The sequence below is a fragment of the Xyrauchen texanus genome, chromosome 1, assembly GCF_025860055.1.
Source record: "Xyrauchen texanus isolate HMW12.3.18 chromosome 1, RBS_HiC_50CHRs, whole genome shotgun sequence".
NCBI classification, from domain to species: Eukaryota; Metazoa; Chordata; class Actinopteri; order Cypriniformes; family Catostomidae; genus Xyrauchen; species Xyrauchen texanus.
In genome coordinates this window covers 13,826,599-13,842,398 of record NC_068276.1, presented here as the reverse complement: position 1 = coordinate 13,842,398, position 15,800 = coordinate 13,826,599, and the positions used below count along the sequence as shown (strand labels likewise).

General features: G+C 38.1%; 1 protein-coding gene across 2 annotated transcripts in view; it reads left to right on the top strand.

The window, feature by feature from the left end:
* The window catches only part of LOC127646285 (A-kinase anchor protein 13-like), a 69,240-nt gene that overhangs the window by 35,674 nt on the left and 17,766 nt on the right, over positions 1-15,800 (top strand). For both annotated transcript variants that reach the window (XM_052129812.1, XM_052129821.1), the window contains 15 exons: positions 4,076-4,232; positions 7,705-7,772; positions 7,876-7,942; positions 8,020-8,164; positions 8,300-8,403; positions 8,836-8,982; positions 9,102-9,352; positions 11,444-11,569; positions 11,662-11,779; positions 12,469-12,720; positions 12,840-12,916; positions 14,067-14,248; positions 14,612-14,694; positions 14,970-15,137; positions 15,337-15,480. In XM_052129812.1, coding sequence (XP_051985772.1) covers positions 4,076-4,232; positions 7,705-7,772; positions 7,876-7,942; positions 8,020-8,164; positions 8,300-8,403; positions 8,836-8,982; positions 9,102-9,352; positions 11,444-11,569; positions 11,662-11,779; positions 12,469-12,720; positions 12,840-12,916; positions 14,067-14,248; positions 14,612-14,694; positions 14,970-15,137; positions 15,337-15,480 — 2,089 coding nt within the window. The remainder of the gene's footprint in view (positions 1-4,075; positions 4,233-7,704; positions 7,773-7,875; positions 7,943-8,019; positions 8,165-8,299; positions 8,404-8,835; positions 8,983-9,101; positions 9,353-11,443; positions 11,570-11,661; positions 11,780-12,468; positions 12,721-12,839; positions 12,917-14,066; positions 14,249-14,611; positions 14,695-14,969; positions 15,138-15,336; positions 15,481-15,800) is intronic.

Here is a 15,800-nt window from a genome sequence, read left to right as displayed (position 1 = left end):
CAAGGCACTTAACTCCAGGTTGCTCTGGGGGGATTGTCCCTGTAATAAGTGCACTGTAAGTCGCTTTGGATAAAAGCGTCTGCCAAATGCATCAATGTAAATGTACAGTGGGGCAAAAAAGTATTTAGTCAGCCACCAATTGTGCAAGTTCACCCACTTAAAAAGATGAGAGAGGCCTGTAATTTTCATCATAGGTACACTTCAACTATGAGAGACAAAATGAGAAAAAAAATCCAGAAAATCACATTGTAGGATTTTTTATGAATTTATTTGCAAATTATGGGGAAAATAAGTATTTGGTCAATAACAAAAGTTTATCTCAATACTTTGTTATATACCCTTTGTTGGCAATGACAGAGGTCAAATGTTTTCTGTAAGTCTTCACAAGGTTTTCACACACTGTTGCTGGTATTTTGGCCCATTCCTCCATGCAGATCTCCTCTAAAGCAGTGATGTTTCGGGCTGTCGCTGGGCAACACGGACTTTCAACTCCCTCCAAAGATTTTCTATGGGGTTGAGATCTGGAGACTGGCTAGGCCACTCCAGGACCTTGAAATGCTTCTTACGAAGCCACTCCTTCGTTGCCCGTGCTGTGTGTTTGGGATCATTGTCATGCTGAAAGACCCAGCCACGTTTCATCTTCAATGCCCTTGCTGATGGAAGGAGGTTTTCACTCAAAATCTCACGATACATGGCCCCATTCATTCTTTCCTTTACACGGATCAGTCGTCCTGGTCCCTTTGCAGAAAAACCACCCCAAAGCATGATGTTTCCACCCCCATGCTTCACAGTAGGTATGGTGTTCTTTGGATGCAACTCAGCATTCTTTCTCCTCCAAACACGACGAGTTGAGTTTTTACCAAAAAGTTCTATTTGGGTTTCATCTGACCATATGATATTCTCCCAATCCTCTTCTGGATCATCCAAATGCTCTCTAGCAAACTTCAGATGGGCCTGGACACGTCTGACACTGCAGGATTTGAGTCCCTGGCGGCGTAGTGCATTACTGATGGTAGCCTTTGTTACTTTGGTCCCAGCTCTCTGCAGGTCATTCACTAGGTCCCCCCGTGGGGTTCTGTGATTTTTGCTCACCGTTCTTGTGATCATTTTGACCCCACGGGGTGAGATCTTGCGTGGAGCCCCAGATTGAGGGAGATTATCAGTGGTCTTGTATGTCTTCCATTTCCTAATAATTGCTCCCACAGTTGATTTCTTCACACCAAGCTGCTTACCTATTGCAGTCTTCCCAGCCTGGTGCAGGTCTACAATTTTGTTTCTAGTGTCTTTTGACAGCTCTTTGGTCTTGGCCATAGTGGAGTTTGGAGTGTGACTGTTTGAGGTTGTGGACAGGTGTCTTTTATACTGATAACAAGTTCAAACAGGTGCCATTAATACAGGTAACGAGTGGAGGACAGAGGAGCCTCTTAAAGAAGATGTTACAGGTCTGTGAGAGCCAGAAATCTTGCTTGTTTGTAGGTGACCAAATACTTATTTTCCCCTATAATTTGCAAATAAATTCATTAAAAATCCTACAATGTGATTTTCTGGATTTTTTTTCTCATTTTGTCTCTCATAGTTGAAGTGTACCTATGATGAAAATTACAGGCCTCTCTCGTCATTTTAAGTGTGAGAACTTGCACAATTGGTGGCTGACTAAATATTTTTTGCCCCACTGTAAATGCATGAGGCTCTGTTTACGGTGTGTGCATCAGAGTACTTGATAAGCGCTTCACATGCTCTTCCAGACAAGAGCTGCTCTGGATGACATCTGCAGTGTATCTCAGTGATGCTTGGAGTTCATCTAAATGACACACAAACGCGCTGTTGATGGCATATAAATAATCGCTTAAAATTCTCAAATTTGGGCATTAAAATGTGATTGGAATTTAAAGTGCTCAATACGCGCGGTTATCTCAAATAACCACGGTTAGAACAAATAACTGCAATAAGATGATTATTTCATAATAGTGACAGGCCTAATGGCAGTTTATGGTGACTACTACTTCAAGCTTCATAAAGGATGCAAAAGAATAATTCAGAAGTCTAATAAATTATTGTATGCTACTCATACTTTGTTCTGAAGGCATACTATAAGGTTTAGTGAGAAATAAACTGAAATCTAATGTATTATTTAGTGGAAATCATCACCCACCATTGCTGTCCTGTGCATGTTGATGAGAGTGCACAAGAGCAACAGAATACACAGCCCCAATGGCGAGATGGGGGCGTTCAAATGAGAAACTGCTTTGTTTCACTTCAACCGGACCACCAGCAATATTATCAACAGAAAACACAACACAGCTCAACACAAACCAGAAATCAAAAATTACAATGTCTGAAGAGTTTCAAGTCAAAGAGGATTTGCAGTTCTCTGACCAGCCTTAGTTGTTTGAACCGGAGCACTCAGGTATCAAACAGAGAGATGGTGGTGGCTGATGCAACCACACATACAATTGAAGTCAGAAGTTTACATACACCTTAGCCAAATACATTTAAAAATTCCTGACATTTAATCGTAGAAAACATTGCCTGTCTTAGGTCAGTTAGGATCATACTTTATTTTAAGAATGTGAAATGTCAGAATAATAGTGAGAATTATTTATTTCCTCTTATTTCTTTCATCACTTTCCCAGTGGGTCAGAATTTACATATACTTTGTTAGTATTTGGTAGCATTGCCTTAAAATGGTTTAACTTGGATCAAACGTGTTGGGTAGCCTTCCACAAGCCTCTCACAATAAGTTGCTGGAATTTTGGCCCATTCCTCCAGACAGAACTGGTGTAACTGAGTCAGGTTTGTAGGCCTCCGTGCTCGCACTAGCTTTTTCAGTTCTACCCACAAATTTTGAGGTCGGGGCTTTGTGATGGCCACTCCAATACCTTGACTTTATTGTCCTTAAGCCATTTTGCCACAACTTTGGAGGTATGCTTGGGGTCATTGTCCATTTGGAAGACCCATTTGCGACCGAGCTTTAATTTCATGGCTGATGTCTTGAGATTGTTGCTTCAATATATCCACATCATTTTCCTTCCTCATTATGTCATCTATTTTGTGAAGTCCACCAGTCCCTCCTGCAGCAAAGCACCCACACTACATGATGCTGCCACACCATGCTTCACGTTGAGATGGTGTTCTTTGGCTTGCAAGCCTCATCCTTTATCCTCCAAACATAACAATGGTCATTATAACCAAACAAAAAGTATCTTTGTCCCCATGTGCACTTCCAAAATTGAGGTTTTTTTTGGCAGTTTTGGAGCAATGACTTCTTCCTTCACTGTTTCCTCCAACATCTTCACAAGGTCCTTTGCTGTTGTTCTGGGATTTATTTGCACTTTACACACCAAACTACATTCATCTCTAGAAGACAGAATGTGTTTGATGGCTGCGTGGTCCCATGGTGTTTATCCTTGTGTACTATTGTTTTTACAAATGAACGTGGTAACTTCTGGCGTTTGGAAATTGCTCCCAAGGAAGAACTAGAATTGTGGAGGTACACATTTGTTTTCTGAGGTCTTGGCTGATTTATTTTTATTTCCCCATGATGGCAAGCAAAGAGACACTGAGTTTGTAGGTAGGCCTTAAAATACATCCACAGATACATCTCCAATTGTCTCCAATTAGCCAATTAGCTAATCTAATTGGCTAATTGACTAATGGCTTGACATAATTTTCTGGACTTTTCCAAGCTGCTTAAAGGCACAGTTAACTTAGTGTATGTAATGTTCTGACCCACTAGAATTGTGATATAGTCAATTAAAAGTGTAAACAATTGTTGGAAAAATGACTTGTGTCATGCCAAAAATAGATGTCCTAAACAACTTGCCAAAACTATAGTTTGCTAATATGAACTCTGTGGAGTGGTTCAAAAATGTATTTTAATGACTTCAACCTAAGTATATGTAAATACAGTAGTTTTTACAGTAGTAATTGTAGTATACAATTACTGAATTTTAATTTTTGGGTGAACTATCCCTTTAAGACTAAAATGCTCACAGATAGCCCTTAGAATGCTTGGCAGATTTGGGTGTTTACAGCTGTTGTAATATCTTATTTCTTATTTCTTTGTCTGGTACAGGAAAAAGACAAAGAAAAGAATCGGGAGAAAGAAGCCAAAGAAAGGGACAAGAAATCAGTGAATGGACACCAATTCGGCCTGTCAAGCTCACTGCATTCAGCTTTATGCCAGCAATGCAACAAAACCCTCAACACTAAAGATGCTGTTAACTGCACAAGTAAGAGACATGCTATCAGACACTATGCTTGAAACATTTCATCATATGAGGTTTCAACAGTTTGATTTTTAGACTTTAAAGCACTAGTTAATCTAAAAGTGAAAGTTCTGTCATCATTTTAAAGTGCACTCAGTCATTTTTCCCCATTAAAAAAGTTTTACTCCTAAAGAAATGAATTGTTATTTTGAAACATATGTATAAAATCATTACCACTCATGGAGATGAAAAATCTAGTCATATCAGTAACCTTATAAAAGCTGTTTTATTCTACATGGGGCAGGGGTGCCATTTTAGAATCACATGACCAGCTGAATACTACTTGCTTAATCGCAATAAACATCTTGATATTGGACACTTTCACTCTTGGATTAAATGAATCATGGCTAATTGTGAATAGTGAATTTCAACAATAGCATCTGTAACTTAAAACTAGCGATTTTGAATGATGCTGCATCCACACCACTAGGTGTCATTGTAAGTACAAGATGACACAAACAAAAAGATAAAGAAAGAACATTTAACACGGCAATTGTACATAGCGGATTTGTTCTTGGAAGACAGCAGGTATCCTAACCCTGCCCCCACCCTAATCTTAACCATATGGAGCCTGTAAGGAACAACGTATGGCACCTTTCTCCAAATCTTGTTCCAAACTCTTATATATTCTGTGGAACACAAAAATATATTTCAGGCAGAATGTTAGCCTCAGTCACCATTCGCTTGTTTTGTATGGAAAAAAAGATGACGTGAAAGTGATTGGTGACTGAGCCTAACATCTCTACAACATAAGGCTGAGCAAAATTACAGAATTAAATTTTTTGGGTCAACTGTCCCTTAAAGGAGGGAAATTACAATTCTATGCCAGTAACTTTGCTTGTTCATATGTGAAACAATAGAACAGATAAACAGTTTGCCAAGTGTTGAGTGATTTAAAAATATGTGAACTGTTTTGTCATGTACTGTATGTCAAAAGAGTCATTGCTTTTGAAAATAGGAAGCATTTCTGTTAACATCATTCACTTCCTCATGGAGTGGCAGAAGAAAAAAATCGTCTTTTTTTTTTGTATTGTTTTTCTTCAGTGTGTTTTATATTTTAATTGTGGATATAGATGTGGACTGGCTCATAATTCAAAGCGAATTAATTTGCAGTGTTGCAAATCAGTTTACAATAAGCATAGAAGTTAATAGAAGTTTAGTCGGTGTTTAGACAATTGTGGGAAGTGTGAAATGGTACAATTAGTTGTATGCCATCTTATATGTTTAGATCTAAATATATCAGACCTTTTTTGTTGATATTTTCTCAAGTAACCATTTGATGGCATGCTTGGTCTACTCAAGAACATAGACTGTAGATATACAGCTTGTTGGCAGGTTGATGGTATTTCATGTATGTGCTAGGTGAAGTTTCCTGACTAGCATTGGAGCCCCAACTGTCTTTACTACTTTGACCATGAGCATAACAAATATGCATAAACTACGATGGAAACACATTAACCGAATAAACTCCTATTGAATTTATTTGGAATTCAAGATGCACATCAAACAATTCATGTGACTGAATAACTTGCTCATAACTGGACTAACCAGCGGACCAATCTTCCCATGATGCACTGGTCATCCTGAAATTATGGTGTCCCGAGTTTGCAGAGTAAATAAGTCAAATACAAACTTTAATTCTGTCGTTTAGTAGGTTTATTTACACTTAAAAAAATTTGTATTATAGATCCACACTGTTAAGTCATAAGGATGGAGGAACGCACACACAAAGTGTTCCCAGAACTGTGTGATGTGCTGTCGCTCCCAGGCATGAGACAAAGTTATTTACATTGTTTTGTCTATGTGCTCTAAACCACAAGTATTTTATTAATAAAAGTCTCACAGTGGCTACAATTTCTCAGAAAGTGTCGATTTTGTTCTTTTGAACACATGGGAAGGAAATGTGGCTTTATTCACACATTGTTTGTGTGATGTTGTGGTTTTTCACATTAAATAAATTCACAACTTGGATGGAAACATAGCTATTGACTTTCGGTCAGAAAGTATATGTTTGGTCATATGGGTGAAATCTTTGCAGAAAAGGCTGTTTATGCTTAGATAATAAACTAATATTGAATAATGTACACTCACCTAAAGCATTATTAGGAACACCATACTAATACTGTGTTTGACCCCCTTTCGCCTTCAGAACTGCCTTAATTCTACGTGGCATTGATTCAACAAGGTGCTGAAAGCATTCTATAGAAATGTTGGCCCATATTGATAGGATAGCATCTTGCAGTTGATGGAGATTTGTGGGATGCACATCCAGGGCACGAAGCTTCCGTTCCACCACATCCCAAAGATGCTCTATTGGGTTGAGATCTGGTGACTGTGGGGGCCATTTTAGTACAGTGAACACACTGTCATGTTCAAGAAACCAATTTGAAATGATTCGAGCTTTGTGACATGGTGCATTATCCTGCTGGAAGTAGCCATCAGAGGATGGGTACATGGTGGCCATAAAGGGATGGACATGGTCAGAAACAATGCTCAGGTAGGCCATGGCATTTAAATGATGCCCAATTGGCACTAAGGGGCCTAAAGTATGCCAAGAAAACATCCCCCACACCATTACACCACCACCACCAGCCTGCACAGTGGTAACAAGGCATGATGGATCCATGTTCTCATTCTGTTTACGCCAAATTCTGACTCTACCATCTGAATGTCTCAACAGAAATCGAGACTCATCAGACCAGGCAACATTTTTCCAGTCTTCAACTGTCCAATTTTGGTGAGCTCTTGCAAATTGTAGCCTCTTTTTCCTATTTGTAGTGGAGATGAGTGGTACCCGGTGGGGTCTTCTGCTGTTGTAGCCCATCCGCCTCAAGGTTGTGCGTGTTGTGGCTTCACAAATGCTTTGCTGCATACCTCGGTTGTAACGAGTGGTTATTTCAGGCAAAGTTGCTCTTCTATCAGCTTGAATCAGTCGGCCCATTCTCCTCTGACCTCTAGCATCAACAAGGCATTTTCAGCCCACAGGACTGCCACATACTGGATGTTTTTTCCTTTTCACACCATTCTTTGTAAACCCTAGAAATGGTTGTGCGTGAAAATCCCAGTAACTGAGCAGATTGTGAAATACTCAGACTGGCCCGTCTGGCACCAACAACCATGCCACGCTCAAAATTGCTTAAATCACCTTTCTTTCCCATTCTGACATTCAGTTTGGAGTTCAGGAGATTGTCTTGACCAGGACCACACCCCTAAATGCATTGAAGCAACTGCCATGTGATTGGTTGATTAGATAATTGCATTAATGAGAAATTGAACAGGTGTTCCTAATAATCCTTTAGGTGAGTGTATGTGTAACAGTATCAGTAATATAGCCTTAAGTAAAAGCCTATTTTTGTATGTAAAAAACTAACTTTTCTTTACTTGTATAACATGTTTTACACGTGTTTATACATATATATATATATATTTTTTACAGATTGCAATGTGAGAGTTCACAAAAGCTGTAGAGAAAGTGTCCCCATTTGTCCAAAAGCGAAAATAAAGGTTTGAGTTGTTCTCATTTTGAAATATTGTGCAAGCTACAGATCAAGAAAAAAAACATTTGCATTGTCTTGTGTTTAAAAACTCATTTTCTTCCTTCTTTCAGTTTCATCAACAACAGTTTGCAATACCAGAGTCAACCACAATGCCTGTTGTCACTCTACGAACAAAATGTGGGTTTGTTTGTTTTATTTGAGTTTATATTTGTGATATTACCATATCTTAAAGTTGTGTGTGTATTTGTGTGTAGCGTCCACTCTCCGGGAACGGCCCTGGTCTGCCATCTTGTCTCCAGATGAATATTCTCTGATTATCCCATCCAGACGACCTGCCAGTATTATGCCCTTCCACAGTAGCAACCTCTCGAAAAGCATGTCCATCAACAATATAGCAATGTAAGTGGGTGAATCTCATTAAGAAATGTCTAGGTTATGTTTAACCTTAAAATCAGTTGAGAGAAAACATTTTTTTTAGAGACTCTGATTGCAGTTTGCCTTCACATACATAATGCTTTGTCCTTTCTTTTGCAGGTTTGATGATATCCCTCTGAAAGGCTTGCGACATCTGTCTCAATCCACAGACTCCTTGCACAAACCCAATAAGGTCACAGAGTCCACAGAGTCTCTAGATGAAGGTGAGCAGCCCCATTACTTCCTGAATTAAACCTTGCCTTCTAAACAGCTGAGGAACAGGTCTGATCTTCAAGGAGCTTGCGACCGAATGTCTATTTAGGGAAGAAATAACGTGTATCAGATTGTACATTGTGATCTAATCTAACAGTGTAATCAGCACTAATCATTATAGTAATCAAAATCCACAATCATTTACAATTAAATGTCAGAGCTGTGGCCTAGACTTTAGTGCACATGCTTCAGACACGTTTAACTGTGGCGCTCATGCAGGGTTTCAATGTGATCAGAGCTGTGTTCCTATCTTGTTCCCACTACTCTCCATTTCATACCCTCTCTCTACTTTGTGTATTGTCTAGTAATGTATATCCAGAGGCAGCTGGACTTTGTTTTCCTCTTGTAGAGGATGTGAATAAACATGTTTTATGTCTCTATAGGAACTGAGATCATTGACAGCAGGCTGATGGGAGAATTTGAGGCAGATGTTAAAGAACTAGAGGCTGACTCCTGGAGCCTTACTGTGGATAAGAAATGTTTGAAGCAACTCAAGAAGGATGTCATAAAGCGACAAGATGTCATCTATGGTAGGACAACACAATATACTTTACCGTATCTCAGCTCAGTGGCACTAAAGCGTTAATTGTACTAATTGCTGCTTCGTCAAATGTTTGGATCTAAACATTCTTTTTCTTTATCAATGCAGAGCTGATCCAGACAGAGATGCATCATCTGCGGACGTTACGGATCATGTCAGATGTCTACAGTAAGGGCCTGCAGACAGATCTGCATCTGGAGCTCCAGATGGTGGACAAGATGTTCCCCATGCTGGAAGAACTCCTGGAGCTGCACACGTTCTTCTTTAGTGCTTTGCTGGAGAGGAAGAAGGAAGCCAGGCTGGAAGGCACAGACGGGGGCTTTATATTCAACAGGATAGGAGACGTGCTAGTTAGCCAGGTGAGAACTGTAACCGCTTACCAATATTATGTGTTTATAGTAGTATCTGTTGCACAATTGATTGTATACTATAATATATTGGACTGTGCTGTACTGCACTGGACTGCACCTTACTGTACCATACAACACTCTATACTCTATGACTATTCTGTGCTGTAATAACTATACTGTACTGCAATGCACTGCACTGATACACTGTACTATACCTTACTGCAATCTACCACACACTATCTTATCATAACCTATACTAAACTATCCTATACTATACTATACTATACCATACTATACTGTATTTGACTGTTCTGTACTATCATTTACTGCACTATGCTGTACAGTTACACATACTGAAATACTGTACTATACATTTACTGTACCATGCCACTCACTGCACATACATATTTATTACTGTATTATACCGTATCTTACCATGTCACACATTATACTACATTATACTATACTGTATGAAATTGGACTCTGCTGTACAGCCCTGTTGAATGGCTGTTGGGATGTAAAAGTGTTGCAAAACACAAGAGCTTGTAGATATAAATGTAAGATCTTGTGCAATAAATATTTGCACAAGCAAGTCAATACTTATTGTGCACGTAAAAGTGTGACTTGTTGCATGTATTTTGCGACCAAAGAAGAGATCCAAGCACCCACATATCATGTCTCTTTTAATACCCCTTTGGTTATTTATAGTCAGTTGGTGATCAAAAAGGTAAAAATAAACATTGATTATAATAACACATTGCATGGATGAGGTTAAAACAACTGCAACTTCTCTCTCGTTAATGTGCGCAGCACTCATTCAACCGTAAACGCTTGTGGAGCAGCCATTCTCTTAAAGAGACAGTACCAATTTAGTGCTTGTTATTCATGTCAATGTAAATCAAACAAGTCCATATAAACAAACATGTTACAAAATGTATTAATGTACTTTAGTAAGTGTACTAAATGTATAACTACATGAATATTTAAAAGGCATAATCATACATTTTGAAATATTTAACTTTGGAAAACACTGTAAATACTAGGGGTGAACCCATTGATTGGCCACCGATCTAAATCAGCCGATCTTCATCTTATGTCTGTGATCGGCAATCGGACAATCATGCCTAGTATCAGGGCCGATCATTTTTGCAGCACATACACTGCTATTCTAATGAATGAGCACTTTGGAGGGTGAATATTTGGCAATTGTAAGTATTCATGAATTTAAACTTTCAGACATGCTATTATTCAGATGAATATGCAGGTTTGTTTTAAAAATGTGTAAGAATTTCACACATATGAATATTACGTTGCCCATTTTCTAGAGTCATTATGGTAGTAATTCTGACTCGCTGCGCTGTGAGCACAGAGAGGACAAAGAGACAGCAAACGATTATAAAAATGAATAAAATAACAAATAAACATGCATATAAAAATCAGAGTATATGCGATGTAACGTGAGTCATGACAATCAGACGTTGTGTTGAGGGATAGAGACTGTTTGAGCGATCATAATCACTTTCAGCTTCACTCTCTTCGATATGCTCACTCGTGGTGTCAATCAAACATCGCTCTCCAGGTGTCCATATTGGTGTCTCCAATATATGGATATATATTTTTCCCTACTGTGTGTGATTCTCTCATGGTTTTTACTGTTTACCAGTATGTCACAATGACTTTTTGAATTTAAATTGCATAGTATTATATTTAATTTTGTCTCATTAACCTACCTGTAATAAGGCTCTTGTTGAATACATATGTATAGTCATGTATGCCATGTACTATACTATATTATACAGTACTATGCAATACTATACTAAACCATACTATACTATACTATGCTATGCTATACTTTTCTATACTATACTACTGTGTATATAACTGTATTATACAGTGCTGTACCACTTCACACTATGTTATACTGTACTATACTACAGTATATTGCCCCTTGGTGATTAATAAAGTTGCATTACATTGTATTGAACGTAATTGTGTCTCATTAACCTAATAAGGCTCTTTGTTGAATATGACATGAACTTTTATTAAGAGTTAAATAATTATTGCCTCCTGTAGTGATTTATGTCACATGATGTGTTTCAGTTCTCAGACTCCAATGCAGAAAGCATGAAGAAAATCTATGGCAAATTTTGCAGTCGACACAATGAAGCAATGAACTTTTACAAAGAGCTGCATGCCAAAGATAAGCACTTTCAGGCTTTCATCAGGGTAAGCACTTCATTATTTTGTTGATTTTGGGTGGTCTTTCCCAAAACATATGTGAATCTACCTAACAATCCCAAATGTCATAATATTTCTAGAAAAAAATGAGCAGCAGCGTTGTCAGACGTTTGGGCATCCCCGAGTGCATATTACTGGTGACTCAACGGATAACAAAGTACCCTGTGCTTTTACAGCGAATCCTCCAGCACACCAAAGGTTAGATTTACTCTCTGGTAATCACAAACTTGTCAGTTTTATAAATGATTAACAGAACAAGGCAAAAATAAAGAAGAAGAAAAAGTATTTGGCCTCAGTGAAGATTCCAGCACTAAAAATCATCTTTTGTTCTTGTATATGATAAATGTAGACATCACTGTCCATTTCCAGTGCTTTGACACATTGAGCTGTGGTGCTCATGTGACTGCCACTAGTTTGAATCTGGCTCACGACGAGAAAGAGCTAATAAATCGAGAAAAATATGTTACATTTCCTGACTTAATAAACATGAAGCCTCAGTTGACTAACCAACTAACCCATCAGTGTTTAAATAGAGCGGCAATGTTTCACTCTCAGTGAACACCGATGGGCCCTCTGCTGCACATATGAGAAGCAAAGTGTAAACATTCTACGTTGCCCCAAATCACTTCCAACTGTTGTTTTATCATACATAGCAAGCCTGAAAGCTTTCAGACATAGATTTTTAAGCATCATATAAAACAAACATACTTGCATGGCTAATTTGAGAAGCAGCTTATAACTCTCTAGAGGATTTTATCCTGTCAGTCTGATACTGTGACTGTGATGGATGTTTGTATACATTTATGATGATTCTATTTATGTTTTGTGTGTGTGTGTGTGTGTGTGTGTGTGTGTGTGTGTGTGTGTGTGTGTGTGTGTGTGCGCAGAGAATGAAGAGGATTATGAAAACTTGACACACGCTCTACAGCTGGTGAAAGACATTGTTGCGTCAGTTGATAGTAAAGTCAATGAGCATGAGAAGAAAAGAAGATTGAAAGATATCTACGGCCGTATGGACAGCAAGTCCATTACGCGGATGAAGAGTGGCCAGATGTTCGCCAGAGAGGATCTGCTGCGTGGTCGGAAGCTCCTCCACGATGGCCCTTTGCAGATGAAAAACACTGCCGGGCGACTAAAAGGTAAAGTTCTCTAACATTCTTACTGTAAATCTTTTCCTGAACGGAAAACACCAATATTTTCAAAGAAAATATTTTAAAAAAAAATTGTAACTGCAGAATCTTTGTTTTTTCACCTCTAGATGTCCAAGCAATTCTGCTTTCTGACGTCTTTATTTTCCTCCAAGAAAAAGACCAGAAATATGTTTTTGCTTCTCTGGTGAGTGATCTTTTCTTTGCACGATAATAACTGAAGCTTTTCCTGTCCGACTAGCCTTCATGTACAGTATTGCTTCATCATGAACTTCCACTTGTTGAACTTGTAGAAAAATAATAGAACACAAGCCTCAACAAGCCACACGATTTGAGATATCATTTCATATCTGGTTTTATACTTGGGCTTAATAAAATCCATAGTAATAGGGATGCTGGCCTTAGTAAGAACCACTGACTGCAATAAAGTCTCCAGTGTGAAATTTTAAAGTAATAGTTCACCCAAAAATGTAAATTCTCTCATCACATACTCACCCTCATGCCATCCCAGATGTGTATGACTTTCTTTCATCTTCTGAACACAAATGAAGGTTTTTAGAGGAATATGTAAGCTCTGTAGATCCATACAGTGCAAGTGAATGGGTGCCAAAAATGTAAGCACCAAAATCCACATAAAGGCAAAATAAAAGAACTCCAGACTATTCCAGTGGCTAATTCAATGTCTTCAGAAGCAATATGATAGGTGTGGGTGAGAAACATTCAAATATTTAAGTCTTTTTTTTTTACTATAAATTCTCCCCCTTGCTCAGTCAATCTCCACTTCAGTTTAACTTTATCATACTTCTCCTTCTGTTTTGGGTGATTAACAGTCTTAATGCATATCGCCCCCTACTGGGCAGAGAGGAGAATATATGTTAAAAATGACTTAAATATTGTTTTGATTCTCACCCACACCTATCATATCATATCTGAACACATGGATTTAAGCACCGGAGACCACTTTTATGTGGATTTTGGAGCTTCACAATTTTGGCACCCATTCACTTCCATTGTGAGGACCTACAGAGCATAAATATTATTTTAAAAACCTTAATTTGTGTTCTGCAGAAGAAAGAAAGTCATACACATCTGGGATGCCAGGAGGGTGAGTAAATCATGAGATGATTTCCATTTTTGGGTGAACTATCCCTTTAATCACAATGAATGGTCATGTGATTACAGATTTATTTTTTTGATGTTTTATTTTTTGTGCTTTTCTCTTCTCATGTCTTTCTCTCCTATCTCCTCTCTGATGTCTCTCTCTTCCTCTGAATACTCTCTGTCCTTCACCCCTCCCTCATCATTCTCTCTGTCTCTCTCTTTTCTCTCATCATCAGGACCAGCGAGCCACCGTTATCTCCCTGCAGAAGCTGATCGTGCGAGAGGTGGCCCACGAGGAGCGCGGTCTCTTCCTCATCACCGCTGGCATTGAGAAACCTGAAATGGTGGAGGTTCACACCACTTCCCGTGAAGAACGCAACACCTGGATGCAGTTCATTCAGGATGCCATGCACTCGATGTGAGTACCTGATATTCCAGTCAAACATTCTCCATTGCAAGGTATCTTAAAACAAATTAATATCTAGAGATGTAATAAATGATTGCAAAAGGATACGTAAAAAATATTATTTACCTTGTAATTTAATATAATATTACAATATAATATGATATTATAATTAATTTACTTTTGACAATTTTTAAATAGAAAATATGAAATAAATAATATAATAATAATAATAATAATAATAATATTTTTTTGTTTTATTTATAAAAGCAAAATAGGGGAAACTAAAACCCATTTTCCGGCATAGAATGGGACATGTGGTTTGTGCATAGATGGTTTGTGCATTAGGGATATTGAAATGGACATGTGTTTTAACAGAGGAAAGGATGATGACGAGGGGATCCCGAGTGAAACAGAGGAAGACAAGAAGCTGCTTGAAACCAAAACAAAAGAAATGAGAGGTAAGCAGAACCCCTCTCATTCTATTTTTATGTTACTTTTTGTAAATATAATAAAAAAAAAATATATATATATATATATACACATACATACAGTATTTTGCATAGAGAAAATGAGGCGTAAAACAATATATGTATTAGTTATAAATATATTATAAAAAATAATGCATATATTATACTTTTTATTCATTATAATTCAAATAAAAATAAATAAATAATATTATAGGATAATGATAAAGCTGCAAATGTCAATAACACTCTTCCATTGTTTCTCTCAGACGTACTCCAGAGGAAAGATGAGCAGATCGTGTCACTCCTGCAGGAGAAGATGAAGCTTTTCCGTGAAATGTGCGGCTCACCCGACGACCCTGTCAAAATGCTCTTCAGGGCCAACAATGAAGAATTACCCAAGGGGGAACCCATCATGATGGATGCTCTTAAAGAGGGTAAGAGATGCTACAAACATTTTCTCTGGAAGATTCAGCTGTTCTACACCTGTTTTCTTAGATGTTGTGTTATCGATGAGTTATTTATCCTGTCTGTCATCTGTTGCGACAGCTCATTTCCACCTCTAATGTTCTTCCAGGACTCTTTAGTAACCCATTTAACGTAATGCGGTTAGTGACGTGTATGTTTATGTGGCAGTGGAGATGTTGCAGGCGCTGGTGAATGGTAGTCTGGGCGGGGCGGTGGGGCAGCAGGTGGCCTGTGCTCAAGGGACTGTGTGTCTGCCACGGAGAGCCGAGACCTTCGGAGGGTTTGACAGCTACCAGATGAACATTTCCAAACGTGAGACATTTACTGTTCTACAGTGATGAATGCTGATCCATTGGCAATTTGTATGAGGATGAGTCATATGTTTTAATGCAATAAATTAGCAGATGATCTTAATATTAAGAAATGTCATTTTGCAAATGTAACTTTATGTATAAGTAAATCTAATTACCTTAAATTATTTAAAATAAGATTTTAAAATTTAAATCTCATGCTCGAGATTAGTTTTTAGAAAAATATTATTTGTGCCTGCTTATATGAATGTATTTCAAAACATTGTATTAAACATTTATTTGTACTGGATAGTCATGAAAAAGCTGCAGAGATGTAGCCAG